Genomic DNA, 20,888 nt, shown 5'->3' with positions numbered 1-20,888 from the left:
AATCGCAACAAGGTTTATAAAACGGCAACATGTAAGCAAGCATCCAATAGTAATAATAATACTTTGTATTCTTTTCAAATGTTCTCAGGGAGCAAACCAACTATGTTACAGGACTGATCCATTAGAATAGTTAAGGCACAGCACTTCTATGATAGGAGCCACTCGATGGTGATAATTGTTGTGTACATTCATATGATCACAGTTATAACTCAAGTCCAGATTATAGTCATCTCTGAAAGACACCAACGTTTTATTTTGGCAGTAAACGATGAGTCTTTCCATCGACAGCTGTGTTGGTTTGCTAATAGTTTGCGTAATGACTTCCTTTCTTCCCAGAATGGCTTTTGAATAACCCCGCAGTGTGAGTGAACTTGGTTCTTTTGAACTTTCTTTGTATAAAAACAGAGAGTACTAACGGTTTTTACAGTAAATAAAAGTGGGAGCTTTACTGAAACAGAAATATGATCTGGTCTTTTGAAGCTGCATTCAGATGAGAAATAGGAATATCAGCTTCTGCTATGTTGATTATTTTCTCTGTACGACTCTTTTATATGGGGAACGAACATAACTTTAATACTTTTTTATGCATGCTTCTACGTAACATTACGCTGTCTTTGGCTCTTTTTCTGCTGTAACAACGTACATTTCTCCTCTGTGGGACTAATAAAGGGATTCTGATTCTAATAAACTGCCATTACTTCTTAATCATGTACCATGTGCTGTACAGCTGGAAATATTTTTTTTTAAATACAAACCATAAACAAAAAAAGGCCCAGAAAATGCGAGTTTTACTGCCAGGAGCTTTTTAATGATCAGAAAACTTGCGCTCAATAAACCCATTTGGTCCTGTTCTGAGCTCCTTTGTCATGCATCAGTCAGTCTTGTCTCTTGAAGCCGCATTGTCTTGCTTTGGTATCATATCCTGGCTTAATTAAATGTTAAACTTGACGTCCAAAAAACAATTCCGGTTCATCTTTATCTGCTAGCAATCCTAACATTAACTCCCCCATTAAGAGGAAGCGCTCTCACTTTTCCCCCTAAGGCCTAACTGATACAACATTTGCATTACCCAGAGCTGGTCCCACCCGCCCTGAACTGATGAACTGTGGGGATTCCCTGCAAACGACTCAATCTTTTCACCTCCTGTGTTGCTCTGTTTACATGCAGAGCTGTTGAAGTGCATTTAAATTGCAAACGCAGCTAATGTGTTCTACAGGAGGGCCATTGTTGTCACTCCTCATCTCGCAGCCCTGGTTCCTCCTTTGTTGCAGCTCCTGTGTGTGTAGCGTCAACAATAAGACACAGACGAATGCTCAGTAAAGTAGCCTGTATACACTGACAATGTAAATCAGGGAAGAGGGAGCAGAGGTCCGCTGGAGATCCACTCCTGCGTGTGCTGATAAAGACGCTGGTCATTGTCTGGTTGAAAGTGTTTGTTGCGGAGAAGCACTGAATCGCTGGAAATGATGAACAGAAAAGAGGCTCGCAGATTTAAAACATAATAGACTTATTTTAAGACCACGCTCTTAGTAATTACCATTAAACTGCAATGGTGTGAGTCTCCTTTTACCTTTGTTTTATGCCCCGGCCACACGAGGACGAAAACGGTCGTTTGCGTTACTGTTTAGTGTCATATAGACCGTTCGGCCACACGAGGACGACCGAATACGGCACTAAACGACTGCGGAAACGATAACGGGTCCCAAGGTGGATAGAACGGCATACGCAACGCTCTGGGGGGTCCAACGGCTCCGTGTGTACGCCCTATACGATCATTTTCTGATAATGATGAGGCAATAGCCCCGCCTCTCCACCTCTGCTGCTCACCCCCGCGTCAAAGTAAACTGCACATTGAATTCAGATTATTTATCTTTCTCTCGATATGGACATAAACGCGAGTGAAGTCTAATCTGACAGGACGGAGACACCTCTCAAACTACCTAAACTAGTTATAAATATGTTTATTTTTACTGTCGGCCGGGTCACTCATTACTGGATCAGCTGCTGCATGAGACAGACACTGGCGCTGTCCGAAGAGAGGGAGGAAAAAGAGAGGCTCCGTGTATTTTATTATTATATTATATAGAGTCGTTATTAATTTGTTTTAAAGCTCAATAAATAACAAAGAAGACCTTTGACCGGCACTTTTATAATTTTGTCAGAAGATTTAATCTTTAATACACGTTGACTGGCGAAAAACTCTGCCCGGTTCCCTCGGCCCCCACCGCGGAGAATAAACAGAAGGGCAACCATGACAACCATGCTTCTTCGCTGCTTTTGTGGAGGAAGTTACAGCGCCACGTACAGGCTCGGCATATGTACTGCAGCTTTTCCAGCGGTTGGAGCTAAACGGAGCTGTCTCGTGTGGACAGACACTATCCGGATGACTATTGCGTGTGGACGGAAGCTTTTTTGCGTTTACGTTAATCCTATGCGTTTAGCCGTTTTCGTCCTCGTGTGGCCGGGGCATTAATGTGTCAACAGGTTCAAATCTGTAATGATACATTTTTATTGATAAGGGTACTATATCTAAAGCCTCTGTGATACGAGTTAACATAAATTCAGACGTTAGCTCCTTTTCATGTATCAAATAGTATTATTTTTAGACTAAATAAAAACATATTTCCATTTTAATTCATCGACTGAAACTGAGATTTACCACATCAATAATGGAAGACATTGGCAGAGATTACTCTTTGCTTTTCTGTTGATTAAGAGTTGTGTATTTTGGTTCCAGGTCTTCATCTGATTTTGAGATATTCTCCATACTTTACGGACTAATGTTTATTTTAAATCGCAAGGTTTGTCTTAATACATTGCTTTACTCTTTGGGAGATGTAGGACCAGTGTGGTTTGGAAGTACTGTTAGCTGCTAATGCTACTGTGTTTGCTTACACTAATAATCTCTCCCGCTTGTAGTTTTATCGCCAGGTAACATGGATGCTTCCTAAATCGCAAGCAAGGTTTGTCTGCCATCCAACGTTTTATAGATTGGCCAAAACCTCTATATCTTTAGAGTAGATAAAGCATGACTGGCTAGCAGGAGAGGTAAAGGAGGTAAACTCACAGAAAGCTCCTTCAAAGGTCTATCTTTGAAAGTATTTTAGATTGTTGCCAAATGTGTCTCAGGCTGTTACGGTACGTCCACACAGCAGCGTTAAAAAAATCTTGGAGGTGGGCGTATCTGAAGCTTGGGGATTTTTTGCGAGCAACGCGACCAACAACCAATCACATGAATCTCCTGCCCCCGACATACAAACCAAAAAATTACTACTGTCTAGTGTCTATGGTGCTATTTTATGCTAACAGCGAAAACCTACCAGTTTCACCCACTGTCTCTGCCACCTCCCTCCATGCCTGCTTCCTCCGGTTTGTATCCCGGTAAGTAAATAGGGACTGGTCATAAAGAACCGGGTGATTTGCTACCGTAATAACTAATTTCTCCTCCTTTTTGTTAGGAATATAGAAATGAACTGCGTGCGGTATGTCACTCCCAGCTTACACGCGGTTTGATTGGCTAGCACTTGTACTGTCAGATTTGCATAAACGGGATTTGATTGGCTGATGCTTCCACCTCAGCTTCAAAAGTTGAACATTGCTCAACTTTTGAAGCCTGAGATGCCTGGAAATCTCCGCTTTGCTTCCCACAATGCAGTTTAGCGAAAAGTGAGGCAAAGTGAGGTCACCCCATTCAAAGTGAATGGGCAGAAGCGTTGGAAGATTTTTTGTAACGCTGCTGTGTGGACGGGGGCGTTAGACAGGTTTTGTGCAAGGAATCGTCTCGCCTGGCGCATTAATAAAAAATATATTTGTTTGGATTAGGAATTGAGCCTAAGGCAGTTATATGAATATACTAATATAGACTCTTGTGTGTTTCTGTTTTTGCTTGTTATGGCTGCATCACCAGTTAAAGCTGTAGTTTCCATTATTACCATCTTCCTGCTGCAGACACAGTATCACACACTGTGATTGAAGTGAATGAACTACAACTGAGTGCTGATTGATTTTGTGTCACCTCATAAAGTCAGCCTGATAATATTAGTCCAAACCATTTGGCTGTGACATTTGAATCAAGCCGGCTGTAAATTCACACAAAAAAACGTCCAATCTCAATCTTTATTTATATAGCACATTTAAAACAACCTTCAGTTGACCAAAGTGCTTTACAGGCAATAACTACAATATTAAATAACACAATGGGAGTACAATAATAAAACAATAATTAAAAACATGATAAAAAGCACAATAACTAGAAACATATATATAACAAATATATATATATATATATAAAAATGTAATGTTCAACTAGTATTAAAATGAGTCGTATCTCAGCAACATTTTGTCAGACTGTGATCAAAACTGTTCTCCTGGCAGAAGAGACCTCGCTGTACCTGTGTGCAGTGTAGCTTGATGTGCCTGTACCTGGCCCAAAGAACTGCTGCTCGCCTCTATGTATGCTTTGTGTTATTTCTATCACTTTGACAGCCGACAAATCCATGGCTCTGTGCTCAGATTTATGTGGGTTCACTGCAGAGGGAAGCATCATTTATATACAGCAGATATGCAAATAAGCCTGATCTCCTGTTGCAGCAGGACGTAGACTTAACTTACTGCTGATCCAAATTAAAATATATTTCAGGAGAGGAGCTCCCGAACCAACAAGTCTGCTGAAGATGACACTAAGCCTGAGGAATATGATTAAAACTGAACATATTCATCACCTGCTGTGGTCTTTTCTAAAAATAAGCTAATGTCCCCTATAAAAAGAAATGGGTGCATTAGTGCAATGTTTGACACTAGGTAGAAATGATATGGCTAATATGTTGGACTCCGCTGTGACATGTTTACGTGCGTTAAAGTTCAGAAAGGTCTATTTTTCTCATGCTGCAGCACCTCTATTCACCCTCAGTTGGGAGAGAAACTCTTTAGACTTTAGGATTTTAGCCTTTGCAGTTCATTTACATGCACAAACATTTCTATTACACACTACAGGAAAGGAAAACCCCCCCAAAACGTAATAGGGCCGATTTAAGATAGTTCATTACACATGTAGTCATTGTTGGAGAAATGTCGTAATGTGGCTCTTGCAACTGATAATGACACAGAAGTGGATGTAATTGGCCAGAATGTCACAAAAGGATAGAAAAAAAATAGACTGATTTTCAAGCTGTGGATACATGTCTTGAACAACGTTTTAGAAATGCATACATTATGTAACACTAACAAATTCCGAGGCAGACAACATGAAGTTCTTCTTACGCGTTGTTAGACATTAAGCTTGTAGTATCATTACATATTTTTATTACACCTCCTACATCGTGTAGCCGCACTATAATTCATATGTATGGCAGTCCAGTGTGCAAATGATAGCTCAGATAATCAGGCAATATTTCGATATGGTACTATGAAAATTAGTTTTTTTAATATTTTGAGATTTGGTTGAGCAGGGTATACTTGTACTTTTACTAGTCCTTTTATTAGAGATGTGTCTGTTGTTTGTTTTTAGTGTCAGGATGGAACCCTTGTCTTTTTCTCTGCAAACAGAATCTACCTACGGGTACAAATAAATAACCTGAACCTGAACACAACATCCTTTTCTATCTCTGACTGGTTATGTCAACAGTGAGAGTGATTGTGAGAGCACTTCCTGAAACTCACTTCTCCTTTCTCATTCCAAACTACACTGTCAACATTTCTCATTCCCTTTGAACATTGATTCATAAACATGATAACCAATTCATTTAGTAGAAAAGGTCTAAAACCTAACTTTAAATGTTGGCTTTAGGTGACCTCCAGCAATGGTCTGAAACTGTTAGCGCTGTTCATGAGACAAATTGGATTTCAGTGTTTATACTGGAGAAGTCTTACCTTACTCCACTGTATTTGTGTTGACACAATGAACCACGCCTGTCTTGCAATACAAGGTGTCCAAAGCAAACTTGTTGCCCTCACTAAGGTGCCGTTTACACAAGGACAAAACGGGTTGTATCTGCTACTTTTCTCTCGCGTATAGCCCGTTCGTTCACACGAGGCCGACACGTAAACGCGGAAACGGACCCCGCAAACGATAATGGGTCCCAAGGTGGATAGATCTGCAAACGGAACGCACTGGGGAGGCAAACGGCTCTGTGTGTACGCCTCTATACGATCATTTTCTGATAACGATGAAATAGCACCTCCCTCTCCCCACGTCTCCTGCTCAGAGATCAGCTGCTGGGCTCTCAGAAGAGGGGGAGGAAAAGAGAGGCTCCGTTTATTATTCTTATATGATTATATAGAGTCGTTATCAATTTGTTTTAAAGCTCAATAAATAACAAAGAAGACCTCTGACCGGCACTTTTCTAATTTTGTCCGGAAGATGTAAACTTTAACGGACATGTTGACCGACGGAAAAAAAATGTTAACGGAAACTCTGCCGCACGGTTCCCTCATCCCTTGGAAGAGGCGGAGAGGTGGGTGGTTTTCATCTGCTGGTGGACTACCAGAGAGATTTACAGCAGGAGCACACGCCGTCCACCGCGGAGAATAAACAGTAGTGCTGGGGGGAAACGATTATTTTGAAAACGATTAATCGGGCGATTATTTGATCGATTAGTCGACTAATCTAACGATAATTTTTCTGTTGTTCAATTCATAAAAAACGTAATGTAAAAAAAAATTTTTTCACAATACTGTGTCTCAGGGGATCTTAATATTTAAGAACCTATTAATGTATTATACCAAATTAACGGAAATAATCTCAGCTAATTGACGATACAAACCATGTTTACCAAAACACAAGTCTCATAAGAAGCATCTAAATGACCCCTGAGCGAAAAATGCTAACGGACATTAGCACAGAACTCAAGATAAAAGTACCCTTATTACTTATCGTAGCTGCACATACAATATATCCGATTAAAGCTGAGACTCCACAGATTATGTAGGTATATAGTATCATCACTGAGTGATCCGGACTCGCGACAGGGGAAGCAAATACAGTCATCACAACACGTACCTTCACAGAGCTTCTAGGGAGATCGTCTCACCACCGTAGCTGTCAATCTGATCAAAAGACGTGTTCAATGGCATTAAAATGAGAAAAAACGCGGCTGAATCGGTTAATCCATAGGTTTTTAACGTCTATGTATAAAAAAATGATTGAATTTATAATCCATAATTCCATTTTATGTAAAAAATCGGAGAGCAAATGCTAGCTGCTAATGGTAGCCACCACAGCTAGCTGCTGCTTCTGCTAGGCTATGCAGCAGTCTCAGTGAGATATCAATATATAAATATCTTTGCGTTTTGGACTAACTTTAAAATATTCCCATGCTTTTGAAGACCTAGGGCGAGATGTTTTCGTTTGGGGGCTTCGTGCGCAATCCTGTGAGGAGGAGGTGGTAGCCGTTTCAGTCTCCATTGTGTTTGAAGTGCGATTGCGAACTACTTGTTGCTTTGGGTGACCCACGTGTGTGTAGCGACGCGTCGACGCGGAAATATGTCGTCAACGATATTTTGAAGTCGTCGATGCGTCGCTACAGCACTAATAAACAGAAGGGCAACCATGGCAACCATGCTCTGGGGTCTTCTTCGCTGCTTTTGGTGTATTTTGTGGCGGCAGCAGCGCCACTTACAGGCCCGGCATATGTACTACAGCGTTTCCAGCGGGTCGAGCGGTCTCGTGTGAACGGACACGTTAATTGAGCTGAATGCGTGTGAACGGAAGACTTTTTTGAAAACGAATTCGGTGCGTAAACGCAAACGTACCCGTTTCGTCCTTGTGTAAATGGGGCCTAAGTAGTTTGTCTAAGGTCACACTATATTTTAATACAGTGCATAATAGAGTGCCACAGTGACGCGTCCTAAAACCCTGAAGTAAGTTAGCATTTTACCACTTCCGGTTCCTTCGACAAAAAAGCAATGCAATTTCTCCATAGGATTTTGGAAAATAGCTGAAATAAGGTCTGTGGTTGACACACATTTAAGAGACGGATCACGTTTTGTTCTACGACATTGAATACATCAGCAGTGACCCCACTGGTGATTTTTGAAGAGTTTACGTGTCTGAAAAACGATGGTTGTTAACAAGTGGCTGAAGAGGACTACAGAAGTTGTCGAGGCCGTTGTACGTCATTACACCGAACACATAAACACTCCCGCTAAGTTTATTTTTCCCCGTGTTCTGCTTGAAAGCAGAACCTGCGCTCTTACAAACTGTTAAAACAAACGCTTCAACTTGTACAGTTTTGAATCTGTAGTTTTGAATATGGATTTTAAGTTGGCGTGACGTTGAAGCAGCGACCCTGCTGTAGTTGGTTTATAGCATAACGTTAGCATTTTGCTTCTGGCGACTAGATTTATGATGAAAATTATAAAAGTAGGATAGACATGTGGATATTATCCGACTGAACTAAACGTGATCCGTCTCTTAAATGTGTCTCAACCACAGACCTTATTTCGAGCTATTTTCCAAAATCCTATGGAGAAATTGCATTGCGTTTTTGTCGAAGGAACCGGAAGGAGTTTACTTCCAGGTTTTAGGATGCGTCACTGTGGCACTCTATACTTTTAAAGCCTTGGTTAAATATTTCAGTGAAGTTTGTCGGAAAAACGAATTAAAGTGGGTCCAAATCCACATTTAAAATAGTTTCAAAACATTGTCATATTGTGTTTTTACTACTGAATAAAAGTCAGATGTAGAAAAAATGTTTTGCAAATGATTTAACATTTTCTCCCTGATTAACACTTTGTTGCTACTATGTACTGAGGAAATGCATAGAACATGTTTGTATGACCAATGTTGGACAATGACTCTAAGTGACAAACTTGAATTTGAGAAAACCTTGCCAACAAGTCTTTTAAAATATATAATTGTTGTACATCTGTTTAACCATGAGCATGTTTGTCTGTCTTTCCCCCTTCAGTAACGGAGTGGGGCGACGACGTACGGCCGATCTCTGAAGAAGAAGCCATGGTCATCGTCAACCACCAATCCACAGGAGACGTGTGCACCCTCATGATGTGCCTGCAAGACAAGGGCATGGTGAGAACTGAGAGAAATGTGTTTCATCATCCCTTTAAGGAACTACAGGAATGTAACATTAGGGTCGAACACCGTCACGTTGTCGTAAATACAAGCCGTGCAGCAACTCCAGCCTGCATGGTGTTGGCACTGTGTGTGTATTCTGCTGTTTCTGTCTGGGCATGTTGGTGTGTTTGTCGCTGCAGAGGAGGAAATCCTGAATGCACACATGATCTAAACCCTTTAATTATGTTTGTTTTAGGGATGTTTGTCAAAGGTCAGCCAAAAGCCTAACTGGCAGTTATTTGGCCAAATGATAAAGAACAATGTTCAGTTCAAATGAAAGGAAGGGTAATCTTTGAATTATCATACGCTATTAGTTATCAAGTTAAGAAATGCTTTCCTGTAGTGTTTACTCAGAAATTACATGGAGTTCAGTTCAGTATACTCTGATTACGTGCCCCATATTACTTATTAAGGATCATTTCCATACCTTCATTTAAATAACCCTTTTCGTACACTGCGTTTTTCCGACTCACATATTGCCTTTTGGCAGTTAACATTGTTTTTGTAAAACAAGAGTAAGCATTGGTCAAGGGATGATGCTTTTCAAGTCAAAACAGTCGACACTTTTGAAGCAGGCAGCCTCGTAAAGCAGAGCTGTGGTTTGCTGCATTCAAATGACAATATGCGAGTTTGCGCATTGAGCAGAGTTTCCAACAGCAGCTGTGCAAAGACCTGAGCGGTGGCTGACGTGCATTCTTTCACACTGAGCATTTCCAACAAGGCAAGGAAGTGAAACGTGCCCAAACATCAGCACACACACACACACACACACACACACACACACACACACACACACACACACACACACACACACACACACACACACACACACACACACACACACACACACATTCCTCTTTTTCAATAGTATACTTGTTCAACACATCTAATTTACTGCAGAGGATGTTTTTCTTCAGACAGGAAGGTTGACACACTACATCATGTAGAGCTGCAGGCCGTAGTGTCAATCACTCTGTCGCTGTGTTGATTAGGGCGCACAATTTGGTAAAATAGTTCCTTATTGCCATATCATTTGCAATATTAAATGGGTGATCTTTATAGGATCTGTATACCTGGATACCTTGTTAAGTGTGTCGAGTAAAATGATTGGGCTGGGATATCTCTGCACCTCCAAGATCCTTCATGTAAAATTGAATTTTGAGACATATTTTATCTTTACCAAATATTGCTCTTCCTGCGATCAGTATGTTGCACAATCAAATCAAATCCAGTTTTATTTATATAGCACATTTAAAAGCGATTTTTGGTCGAGCCAAAGTGCTGTACATGTAATAAAAACACATTACTACAATCGCATTAAAAGACAATAATAAAAGCTCTACTGTTGATTTTGTTCTTTCTTCTGTGTTAAATGGACATTGTTATTGGCTCAGTTGCCAGGGATGACATGCAGCCACTAATCTTAACCAGAAGCTAATTAATCACACACAGAAATAGCTTCTATTTCTTGAAACATGTTGTCAACAGCAGAGGTTTGCAAATAGAATCACATTCTGTGGGAAACACTGCAACCTGCAGCCACCCTGCTGGAGATTAGCTGTGATTTCTGGGGCCGGTGGGATGCAGCTGTGTTGATGTGTGTTTATTATTTTGTTGTGTTTTTTTGCTGAGGCTGGCTCTGCAACAAACATGATGACATGATCCGCCTCAACAACTGCATCCCTTGCCCAGTTTATCCTCTTAGCACAGTAAGCCAAAGCTGCGCCGCTGCAGGTCACGAGGGTGGAAGTGCTCACTGGGGAAGAGGCAGGCAAAAGAAAAGTCATGTGTTTTGGTTACAGGTAAACACAGGATTGATATTTTCATTGTATTTATTTTTCAGGCGTTACAAAAAATGATGTGGTTGATGGACCATGTGTTCAAATACACAAACTTTGGCCTAGTGTCCCTGATCCACGGGGACTTCTTCATCAGACAGGTAAGAGACCCTCAACTGGCAGCATTGGTGATTAAATACTGGGAGCAAAGAGCTGCAACACAAGAAGTACACTGGGGGGATTCAAATTGATGTCAGACACTGAAGATGTATTGGTAGTTACGGCCGGAGAGTTGACCGTAATGTAGGGCTGCACGATTTTGGGAAAAAATCTAATTGCGATTTTTCTGACAAATAATAAAGATAAAATAAATAGTCACAAAATGCTATTAGGCCATCTGATATAGGCAATAGTGGTTTGAACAATTAAAAGATGTGTGTGTGTGTGTGTGTGTGCTGTGTGTGTGTGTGTGTGTGTGTGTGTGTGTGTGTGTGTGTGTGTGTGTGTGTGTGTGTGTGTGATGTGTGTGTGTGTGGTTGTGTGTGTGTGTGTGTGTGTGTGTGTGCTGTGTGTTGTGTGTGTGTGTTGTGTGTGTGTGTGTATGTGTGTGTGTGTGTGTGTGTGTGTGTGTGTGTGTGTGGTGTGTGTGTGTGTGTGTGTGTGTGTGTGTGTGTGTTGTGTGTGTGTGTGTGTGTGTGTGTGTGTGTGTGTGTGTGTGTGTGTGTGTGTGTGTGGGTGTGGTGTGGTGTGTGTAGTGTGGTGTGTGTGTGATGTGGTGTGTGGTGTGTGTGGTGTGTGTGTGTGTGTGTGTGTGTGTGTGTGTGTGTGTGTGTGTGTGTGTGTGTGTGTGACCCTTGGTTATTTGGGCAGCTGGAGCAGAGCTCTGACAGGTCTCTCAATGAGCCAAAAGGGATTGCTTAGGGGAATTCCTGGAATGTCCTAAAAGTGTCAAGACAGGAAAGAATAATTACTTGCAGAGCTTAACAAATGACAGAATATTATTAAACTAGTTGGCTCCAATCACAAGAAACAAATAGGATATATTAATTGTATCTAGTATAAGGCATATTGAAATGTTCTCTTTTTTGTCCAGGCTTGCAGTTCATTTACACCTTTTTATTGGATTTATTTTACTGCGAAAAAATCCAAGGAAGCTCTAACTTTTTTTAAATGTAATTTTAAACAGTGCGCAAGACATTTCCAAACAATAATAACATGCCCCCAACACTGCAAGCTGATATTGGTATGCATTTTCAAAAATGCCATTTAGTTATGGACTATTAGTTACCAGCATCAGGCGCTCCAACCAAGTGAAAAATGGACACTTTAATTACCGGCTTCAGCACAATTAGAGAGAACATTTCCACACACTCATTTATATGCTGCTGTTTGTGCTTCCTGACAAAGCCTCCTCTGTCTGATATTAGCAGACAGCTGGATGGCTAATATTCCATTCCCAGCAAGTAGAGACCGACCGAATGAAGTTAAATCTTCACATAATAAATCTCATAGCCACAGATAATATCTCGACAACAAACACAAACTCAGAGCACAAACCAGTGTCTTCTCTTCAGTCTGCTCGTCTCCCAATGTTCAATCCAACTATTACATTCATAACAAGGCCGCCACACTGAGCGAGACATCTGTCATTAGTGGACATGTGTTGTTGCTAAGCTATTTATGTCCAAAATTTGAATGTGTTCAATCAATTTGATATATTTAGTTTATACATGTGAGGCCTTTGACATTGTAATGAGCTGATCTGTATTGTCTGTGGAGCTAAACTTAATGGCACAATCTCCAATAATATATCGATTTAAAAATATTGCTATAACGTTCAGTAACATCACTGCTGATAGGTTGTCTAAGTTGCAAACAAAGGTAGTTTTGTTGTAAAATGAATGAACATCCCACTCATCCCACTTTTCGTCTTTGAGCTGCAGAAACACCGCAGCCATGGCGAGAGGGAATTACATTTTTTAGGTCATAGAAATACTTTTGCCGTGGGATTTTAGGCGCTGTGCCGAGGGTGAAGCACCCTGAGCTGCGTACAGCCACACGGGCTGCAGTGGAGGAGCAAACCAAGTGGTTTCTGCCCTCTCCCTCTCCCTCTCTGTGATCCACTCTTGTGTGTGCATTCTTGACATCCTTCCCCAGAATACTTCACACATCCTCACAGCTCAGCACGCATCTGGCCGAGCCTCCTGAGCCTCTGCCGTCCACTCAGTGGCGGACATGTCTCTGACATCGTTTTGCTCAGCAACACATCGCTGGCTTTGATGACCGTAGCTCACTAACTTGTGGTACCGGGTCGTGATTGGACACTTTTTCCTTGTTAGTGTTGGTGTTCTCAAACTTCTGAAACATGAAATTAGAGGCACACCATAAAAAAGTGTTTCATGTTTTTTATTTTAATGATGTACAAAGCCATAAAAGGTTTATATCCTGAATACACTCAAATAACTCAAAAGTTATTACTTTAGTTTCATAAAATCTTTCCCTGCCTGAAACGCCTCCATTGTAGTCCTTTGTTTACTTCATTAACATAGTGACATCACTACGTAACACTCATGCTTCTATTGGCTAGACATGTGATAGCTTTTGGTATTGTATATATTTTGGATGTGCTCCTAAAACTAAGTATAACCTTTCATACTTGTAGTATTTCCTCTTAGTAATTTAACAAAGGAAGTTAGAATACCACACATTTAGTAGTTGATACCAATACCAGTTAATTCTATTATGGTAAAAAAACAACAACAATGAATCCAATGTAATTTTTACCTACATTAAGTTATTTACTACAATTTGCAAACTATTTTTTATAAGAAGTTAGACAGGTTTTATTTACCTCTCAAATACATATAATCTATATTAAAAAAAACGGCATCTATAGAAGTTCTAATTTAAAGCCATAAGACATTGAAACAGCAGAAACCAAAACAAAGCGGCAGCATGTGTTCAGACGACACGGTGCAGCCCCGCTCTGCTAATGCATTTAAAATGGCTTTTGACCGGGTCTAACTAAAAATCAATCTCTCCTCTCCGTCCCGTCACTGCTAATGCTCTGAATGTTGTCAAGGCCATCATGTTTTTTCATCCATTTCAGTCATACTATTTGTTCTTCTCTGAGTGCTCCTGTTGCTGCAGCTTGTTTTAATTTGTTATGATGTTTGTATGCGGACAAAAAACATCCATCAATTTAATTAGATGAAATTAGCATTTAGCCTCAATCATTGTGTTGAAACAAACTGTTAGGGTTTAATGCATTTGTTTTGAAGGTAGTCACCTAGTTTTAGGGGTACTTTTATTAGGACAAAATATAAAATGGGTATTTGCAGCCTTAAAAAGTAATTATTTGTCCATATTGGATTGGATTTAATTTACAGTTAAACTGTTTCTTCACATAAAATGACGGAACACATTTGACATTTTGTATCAACCGGAGATTAGCTCATAGGTTTCCAAGAAAAAATTCTGCATGAAGAAAATGAATAAATTGGACTAAAGAAATCTTTGCGGATTAAGATTATAATTTTTCCCAAATAATGTTTTCTGTTATATTATGTGTCATGTATGGTTGTTGATGTTCATTTGATATTATGTCATGCTCTTTGTGAAAAGCATGTCTCCAGGGATAGTAAACGTTGAATTGATTCCTTCCTTAAAACAAGTGTTGGAGTCACTCCGTGTGTAAAATGCTTTTATTTATTTCCTTATTGTAACTTGTACCTGTTCTACTTCATTTTTTTATTTTTTTTATACTTTATTTTATTTCATATTCTGTTTTACCATATTATTATTTGTCATTTGAATGGAAAAGTCCTATGTCAGGATATGTCATGATTTAAAAAAAATTGAAAATAAACAAAAAAAGAAGTGTTGGGGATTTGAGTCCACTGACGCTGCTCTGGAAACCCTTATGGAAACGGATCAATTATAATATTTTATTTACTCAAACATACTTCCTCTGTTCCCACAGGGTAAAGCATACAGAGACAAGCAGCTGGTCTACCTGAAAGACCACCTAGAGAAATACTACCACAACCGCGACAGGAAGTGGATAGTTCTCTTCCCGGAGGGCGGCTTTTTGCGCAAACGGCGGGAAACAAGCCAGTTGTTCGCCAAGAAGCACTCTCTCCCCCACCTGAACCACGTCACTTTGCCTCGCCTCGGGGCCACACAAGTTATCCTGAAGACGCTGTGTGCCCAGCAGGAGAACGGCAGCGTGGGCAGCGAGACTGGAACCTCCAACAAGACGGGTAAATTAAACGCTTTTTATTTGGCACTCATGATTACTAAATCCATTCACAATAATGTTTGTGGGACCTTTAGCGTTGGTTATGATCAGGACTTTGTTAAATGAGCTTGGGATGTATTTTTGTGCTATTTATCAATCTAGATTGTGTTAGTCTGAGTTGATAAGGGTTGGAAATATCAACCATTGAGATGTCTGACTTTTCTTTTAACACCGATGAAACTATGGAACAATAATGTTTTTTCCAGAAATTAGCCCCCAGTTACTCAACAAACTCCACATACAGATTTGTTGTGCGAGCAGTTTTTTTGTTTAAACGGTTTTATTTCTACCGTTTTCATCGTATCACAGCGCAGGAGCAGGGCTCTCGACTAACTTTTTTCCCCATCCTCCCGGAACCTTCCCGAAATACAATCTAAGCCGTCCCGAAATTAATGTGGACCGTCCCGAATTTAAAATGTTAGTTTTTCTACATTATCATTAGTTAAAATCATTCAAAGTGACCTTTAACATAAATAAAACATCATACAAATCATTAGATGATAATTCATCAACCTTTTTATTTGAGTAAATCATTCAATCACATAAACAAAGGCCAAATATATTTAAACAAACACACAAACGAGAAAATTACTCTAATATTGAATCCAATCAAGTCCCATCCAATTAACAAAACAATCCAACACTGTCCTGAAGACAGAACCCAGAGTAACCACTAACCAGGATGACAGTCTGTAACACAGTCAGGAGACCTTTACAAACGGCCCCGCCCCCTCGCACACAGACGGGAGAGAGAGATCTCGTCTGGATTGGAAAGCTCGAAAATAGATCATAGACGCATGTTGTAGTCTTATTGCATATTACAAACGGAGTTGGTGAAACTAAAACTGCGATATAATGTGTATGTAGCAATAATACATATAACATATATTTTTTAAATGTCTCCAGCACCGATAAAAAGTCCGATAACGTCGGAGCTTAACGTTACCACTGTCTTTAATAATTCCGGCCCGGAGCCCGTTTAACACCGGGGCTCGGTACCCATCCCTACATGGGGAGAGGCGCAGCATATTGCTAAGGACTAAATACGATGGAGGGTTCTCATCTCAGCCTTATTACCCATAGGGGATGAAGAGGAGTAAGTAAATAAAGAGGCTGGCGCTCCAGGGTCTGGTTCTGCTGTGCGTTTTTGTGATGTCACGGTAAAACATTTCAGAATTCTTCCACGGGATGCCATTGTCATTGTACATCACTCAACCTGCGAAATACACACACTCAGTACATAGCTAGACCCTTCACGGGCACAGCCAGCTGGGTGGCTGGCTGACAGCCAGCGGCACAGCTGTAGCTACATGTGTGTGTATTTCGCGGGTTTCTAAATGTTGTGTGTGTTTATGTTGACAAGGAGGTTTAATAACTGTGTGCTACACAAAACGTGCAGTCTGTTTCATTTTCATCGCCGTTTGTAGTAGAGTTAGCAGGGTATTTTTATTTTAACTCTCGTCCCAAAATTATTTTTTATCCTCCCCGACACTATTTTTTTCGGCCCCGGGACGACGGGACGTCCTTAAGCTCGAGCCCTGCGCAGGAGGAAGCATGAATCTACTCATGAAGGATGCGCACGCTCCCTTGTCGGCTGCTGTAGTTCAGAGAAGAAAGGAAATACATTTTGAAATAAAGAATGTAGCCGCTTTTAGCACCACAAGCCAATTTCCAGCTTGTTCGATTATAGTCAGAGAAGAGCAGACACCCCTAAGGCTGATATCTCCAACACTCAGCACCACACACCAAAACAATCACATTTATGAAGAGCATTACAAAAAAAACTGGGTGTACCATCCCTTTCTATGTTTGTTTTTGGTAATTTTATGCCTTAAATGGAAAGTTGTAAGTAAAAGCTCTTTTCCACTTTAATAGCATTGTCAGAGCCCGTTATCCCGTGCCCCTCTTCCCTCAGCACTGACCTTCAGTCATGTTTTCTAGGCTTTTAAGAGGCTATAAATAAGTTCCATGCTTTCTAAAAACAGCATTTCCATAGACATCATCTTAAGTGGTTACCCCTGAAATGACTCCTTTTTGGGTTTTTAGTCCCCTGGGTCACATCACATCTGTAACAAAAAGTATAAATAAACTGCAGGTCACACACTCCAGAGGCGGAGCGGCTGCACTCTTTGCTGTGAGGGCATCTTTTTTTAAACTCATAACAGCCATTGATAAGACATGTTAAATGGATTTTGAGCATATTATATTGGATTTGTGTGGATTATTTGATAAGGGGACCTATCATGCTAAATGCACTTTTTGATGTCTTTTACACATAAATATGTGTCCCCGGTGTGTCAGGGAACTCACAAAGTGTCAGAAAACAAAACTCTCTCTTTTCCTCCGTACCCAAATCTCTAAAAACAGGGGTACAACGAAGCTGATCCAGATTTGCGTCCGATATGACGTAATATCGGAAATGTGGACCCACGGCACTATCAGAAACAATGCCTGACGTATTTTGGACGTAATATGGTCTTCGTTTACATTAGCAAGCATCGCTAACACTCAGAGCTAACCTGTACTGGAGAGAGTATGTGTAAGAAGCAGGATATAAAAAAAGGAACTCACATCATAGACATGTTTTTATATATTTCAGGGTTCGTGCGGTCATTGAAAACCTGGAAAAGTCATGGAAATTCAAAATGCAAATTACAGGCCCTGGAAAAGTTATGGAAAACAATATTTTTCCAAAAGTTTTGGAAAGTCATGGAAATGTAACTAAAGTTGCGTCAAATATAATTTACATTTTATCTAATCGCCGAAATAATCTGCGGTCTCAAGCTGTTATGTGCCATCATGACGCGCATGGTGTTATTTTTTTAATATATGAAGCGCGAGCTGTGTGCTCGAGTCTTCCTGCCTGTCGGGCCGGCTGAACTCTGCTGCTCCGGGTCAGCTACATTATCTACGGTGCGTTCGTTAACTGTGCGGAGTCACTGTGGCACAGACTGAGCCGCTGGTGAACAGCTGTTAGAACGGGCCGTTCAGGCGTTCAGAGCAGAGCGGCAGAGCGTGATGTGAACTGAAACCTTTTTCTGTCGCAATATCATTTAAGGAATCGTTGAGCTAGCTAGCTAGCTAGCATACATTGTCACTATCTGTTAACGTTAGCTTTAGCCTTCGTTTTCTAATAGTTTTGTTCATAGGCTTTAAACAGAGGTGGTATAAGTATAGATATTGTGCGAGTAAAAGTAGAAGTACTCAGATCTTGTACTTTAGTAGAAGTACTCAGATCTTGTACTTAATTAAAGTATAGTACTCAGATCTTGTACTTGAGTAAAAGTAGAAGTACTCAGATCTTGTACTTTAGTAGAAGTACTCAGATCTTGTACTTAATTAAAGTATAGTACTCAGATCTTGTACTTGAGTAAAAGTAGAAGTACTCAGATCTTGTACTTGAGTAAAAGTAGAAGTACCAGAGTGTAGGAATACTCTGTTAGTAAAAGTCCTGCATTCAAAATGTTCCTCAAGTGAAAGTAGAAAAGTATTCTCATCAAAATATAATTAAAGTAGCGACAGTAAAAGTAGTCTTTGTGCAGATTGGTCCATTTCAGAATAATATATATGATATGTTTTATAATGATTGATCATGAAAGTGTTCTCAAAGCTGGTAAAGGTGCAGCTAGTCTGAATGACTTTGTATACTGCAGGGTAGCTTGTGGATTTACTCCAGGTGGAACTAAAGTCTGATTCAACACTTGATTATATTTACCATCATTCATCCAGATCTGTGAAGTAACTAAAGGTATTAAATACATGTAGTGGAGTAAAAGTACACCATTTACCTCTGAACTGTAGTGGAGTAGAAGTACACAGTTGCAAAACATTGAAATACTTAAATAAAGTACAAGTATCTCAAAATTGTACCCACGTATAGTACTTGTTGAGTTTATGAACTTAGTTACTTAACACCAGTGGCTATACAGATAGAAAGACTAAGCCTTGCACAGAGGCATGACAATAGATTTTCAAAATGCTCAACAGTGCTGCCAAAATTATAAACAGACTGCTACACAATTAAAATAAATGCTTTTATATATTTCTATTAGATGTGACTCTTTAACCTTTCTGTTATTATTGACACTGCTGCTTTAGTTGTTCTGACTGCTAAAATCCTCTGTTATTCCTCATTTTAAAGCCGATATTCCATGGGGTCAGGGGCTCGGGTCCTTGTCACCTTTTTCATATTTGATGAGTTTGCCTCCCCGACTACAGTTGCTGTAGAAGCTAGTAAGCCTACTATTTGATTTGTTTTAGATAAGCACAACATGTTTCATATGCAGACCTTATTTTCCTGTTCCATGTTCAAATAAACCATTTTCAGTGGTAATTTTTTTTTGGTCATGGAAAATTAGGTAAAGGTCATTGAGAAGTCATGGAAAAGTCATTGAAAATCATTGGTGAAAAAGTGTATGAACCCTGATATTTGTATATATCGGAGACATTATATATCCCTAAAATTAGCATAATAGGAGACCTTTACTGCTATTCCTGGGGAAGTCTAGCAGATGTTTTGTATTCCTTTACCTTTGCTCTCCAAACACTGTACTGCAGCTCTTGATCAGATGAGATCTTATGTTGCCTAGAAGGCCAAGGATGGAGCATACGTTGAACATGAAGCATTAAATCATCACTGTCCTCTGGGGGTCCTGGTTTCAATGAGATGGAGAGGAGAGGGGTGACATAATTCACTTCAAGGTCCCTGAAACCACAGCGGTAAATTGCAGGAGTCATTTTTATGTCTAGAGACCAGTCCTAAATACGGCCAGGAAGAACATTTAAATATGTTGAGAGGGAAATCCTCAGCACTTGGTTTTATTTGCACATTTCTAAAGACATCATCTTCACTGGTCGGCAATAAATAAATCCTTGTTGGTTTTTCATTCCCCCTTGTCACATTGGTTCTTAAAATAAGACACAACTGCCTACTGACTTTGACAAGAACACTTCTGCCTCTATGTCCAAGTGTTTTTCTTTATATGGACGGAAATCTAGAAATCATACCGTTTCTATTTGTCAGCGAAGTAGCTGATGCATTTTCTGAGAGAGGTCTTCCGCTGAGGAGAAAAAACAGTTTGAGAGGGGAATTTTTTCAGCTGTACTTAATTTTAATTGCATTTTCTGCAGCTTAAACCCCAATACCAGCAGTCATAACCTCTAGAAATGGTTTCCAGGCATTACATTGCATTTAGCTGACGCTTTTATCAAAAGCGACATATAATAAGTGCATTCGACCAGGAAGATACAAACATGAAGAAAACAGAATCATATAAGTACATCAGGTTTCATAGAGCCAAACATTTCAAGTGCTACAGAACTGGCTTTAGATAAGCCAGTCCTTTATTAGTATATAAGTGCTTTGTCAGTAATTGTATTGCTCGAAGTGGAGTCGAAAGAGATGAGTTTTTAGTCTGTGCCGGAAGGCATTGGGATATTTTTCTTTTTATATCCTCTGGAGCAGAGAGAGGAGCTGTGGATTATTGTTATTGATTAATGTGAAAAGTGACAGTAGATATAGATTAGTTGCAATTTAGTGCTATATATATATATATTAAAAAATAAAGATTATAATTATTTATTTTTTTAAACACCTTGAATTTCAGGGGGGGCGCGGGGCTCCGTTGGCGGGGCGCAGCACCCCTCCAAGACAATGGTAGGGGAAACACTGGAGTCCCAGCAGCTTCTACTGAAGCCTTCCGAGTAAATCGCCAGAACGCCGACACCTCCACCGCTCCCA

At 40.1% G+C, this 20,888-nt stretch overlaps 1 protein-coding gene across 1 annotated transcript in view; it reads left to right on the top strand.

Annotated features, from left to right (window-relative positions):
- The window catches only part of lpgat1 (lysophosphatidylglycerol acyltransferase 1), a 67,287-nt gene that overhangs the window by 17,896 nt on the left and 28,503 nt on the right, over positions 1-20,888 (top strand). The window contains exons 3-5 of the mRNA XM_034240119.1: positions 8,907-9,025; positions 10,914-11,009; positions 14,831-15,110. Coding sequence (XP_034096010.1) covers positions 8,907-9,025; positions 10,914-11,009; positions 14,831-15,110 — 495 coding nt within the window. The remainder of the gene's footprint in view (positions 1-8,906; positions 9,026-10,913; positions 11,010-14,830; positions 15,111-20,888) is intronic.

Source organism: Gymnodraco acuticeps, unplaced genomic scaffold (assembly GCF_902827175.1).
Source record: "Gymnodraco acuticeps unplaced genomic scaffold, fGymAcu1.1, whole genome shotgun sequence".
NCBI lineage: Eukaryota > Metazoa > Chordata > Actinopteri > Perciformes > Bathydraconidae > Gymnodraco > Gymnodraco acuticeps.
This window is presented reverse-complemented; position numbering and strand designations above follow the sequence as displayed.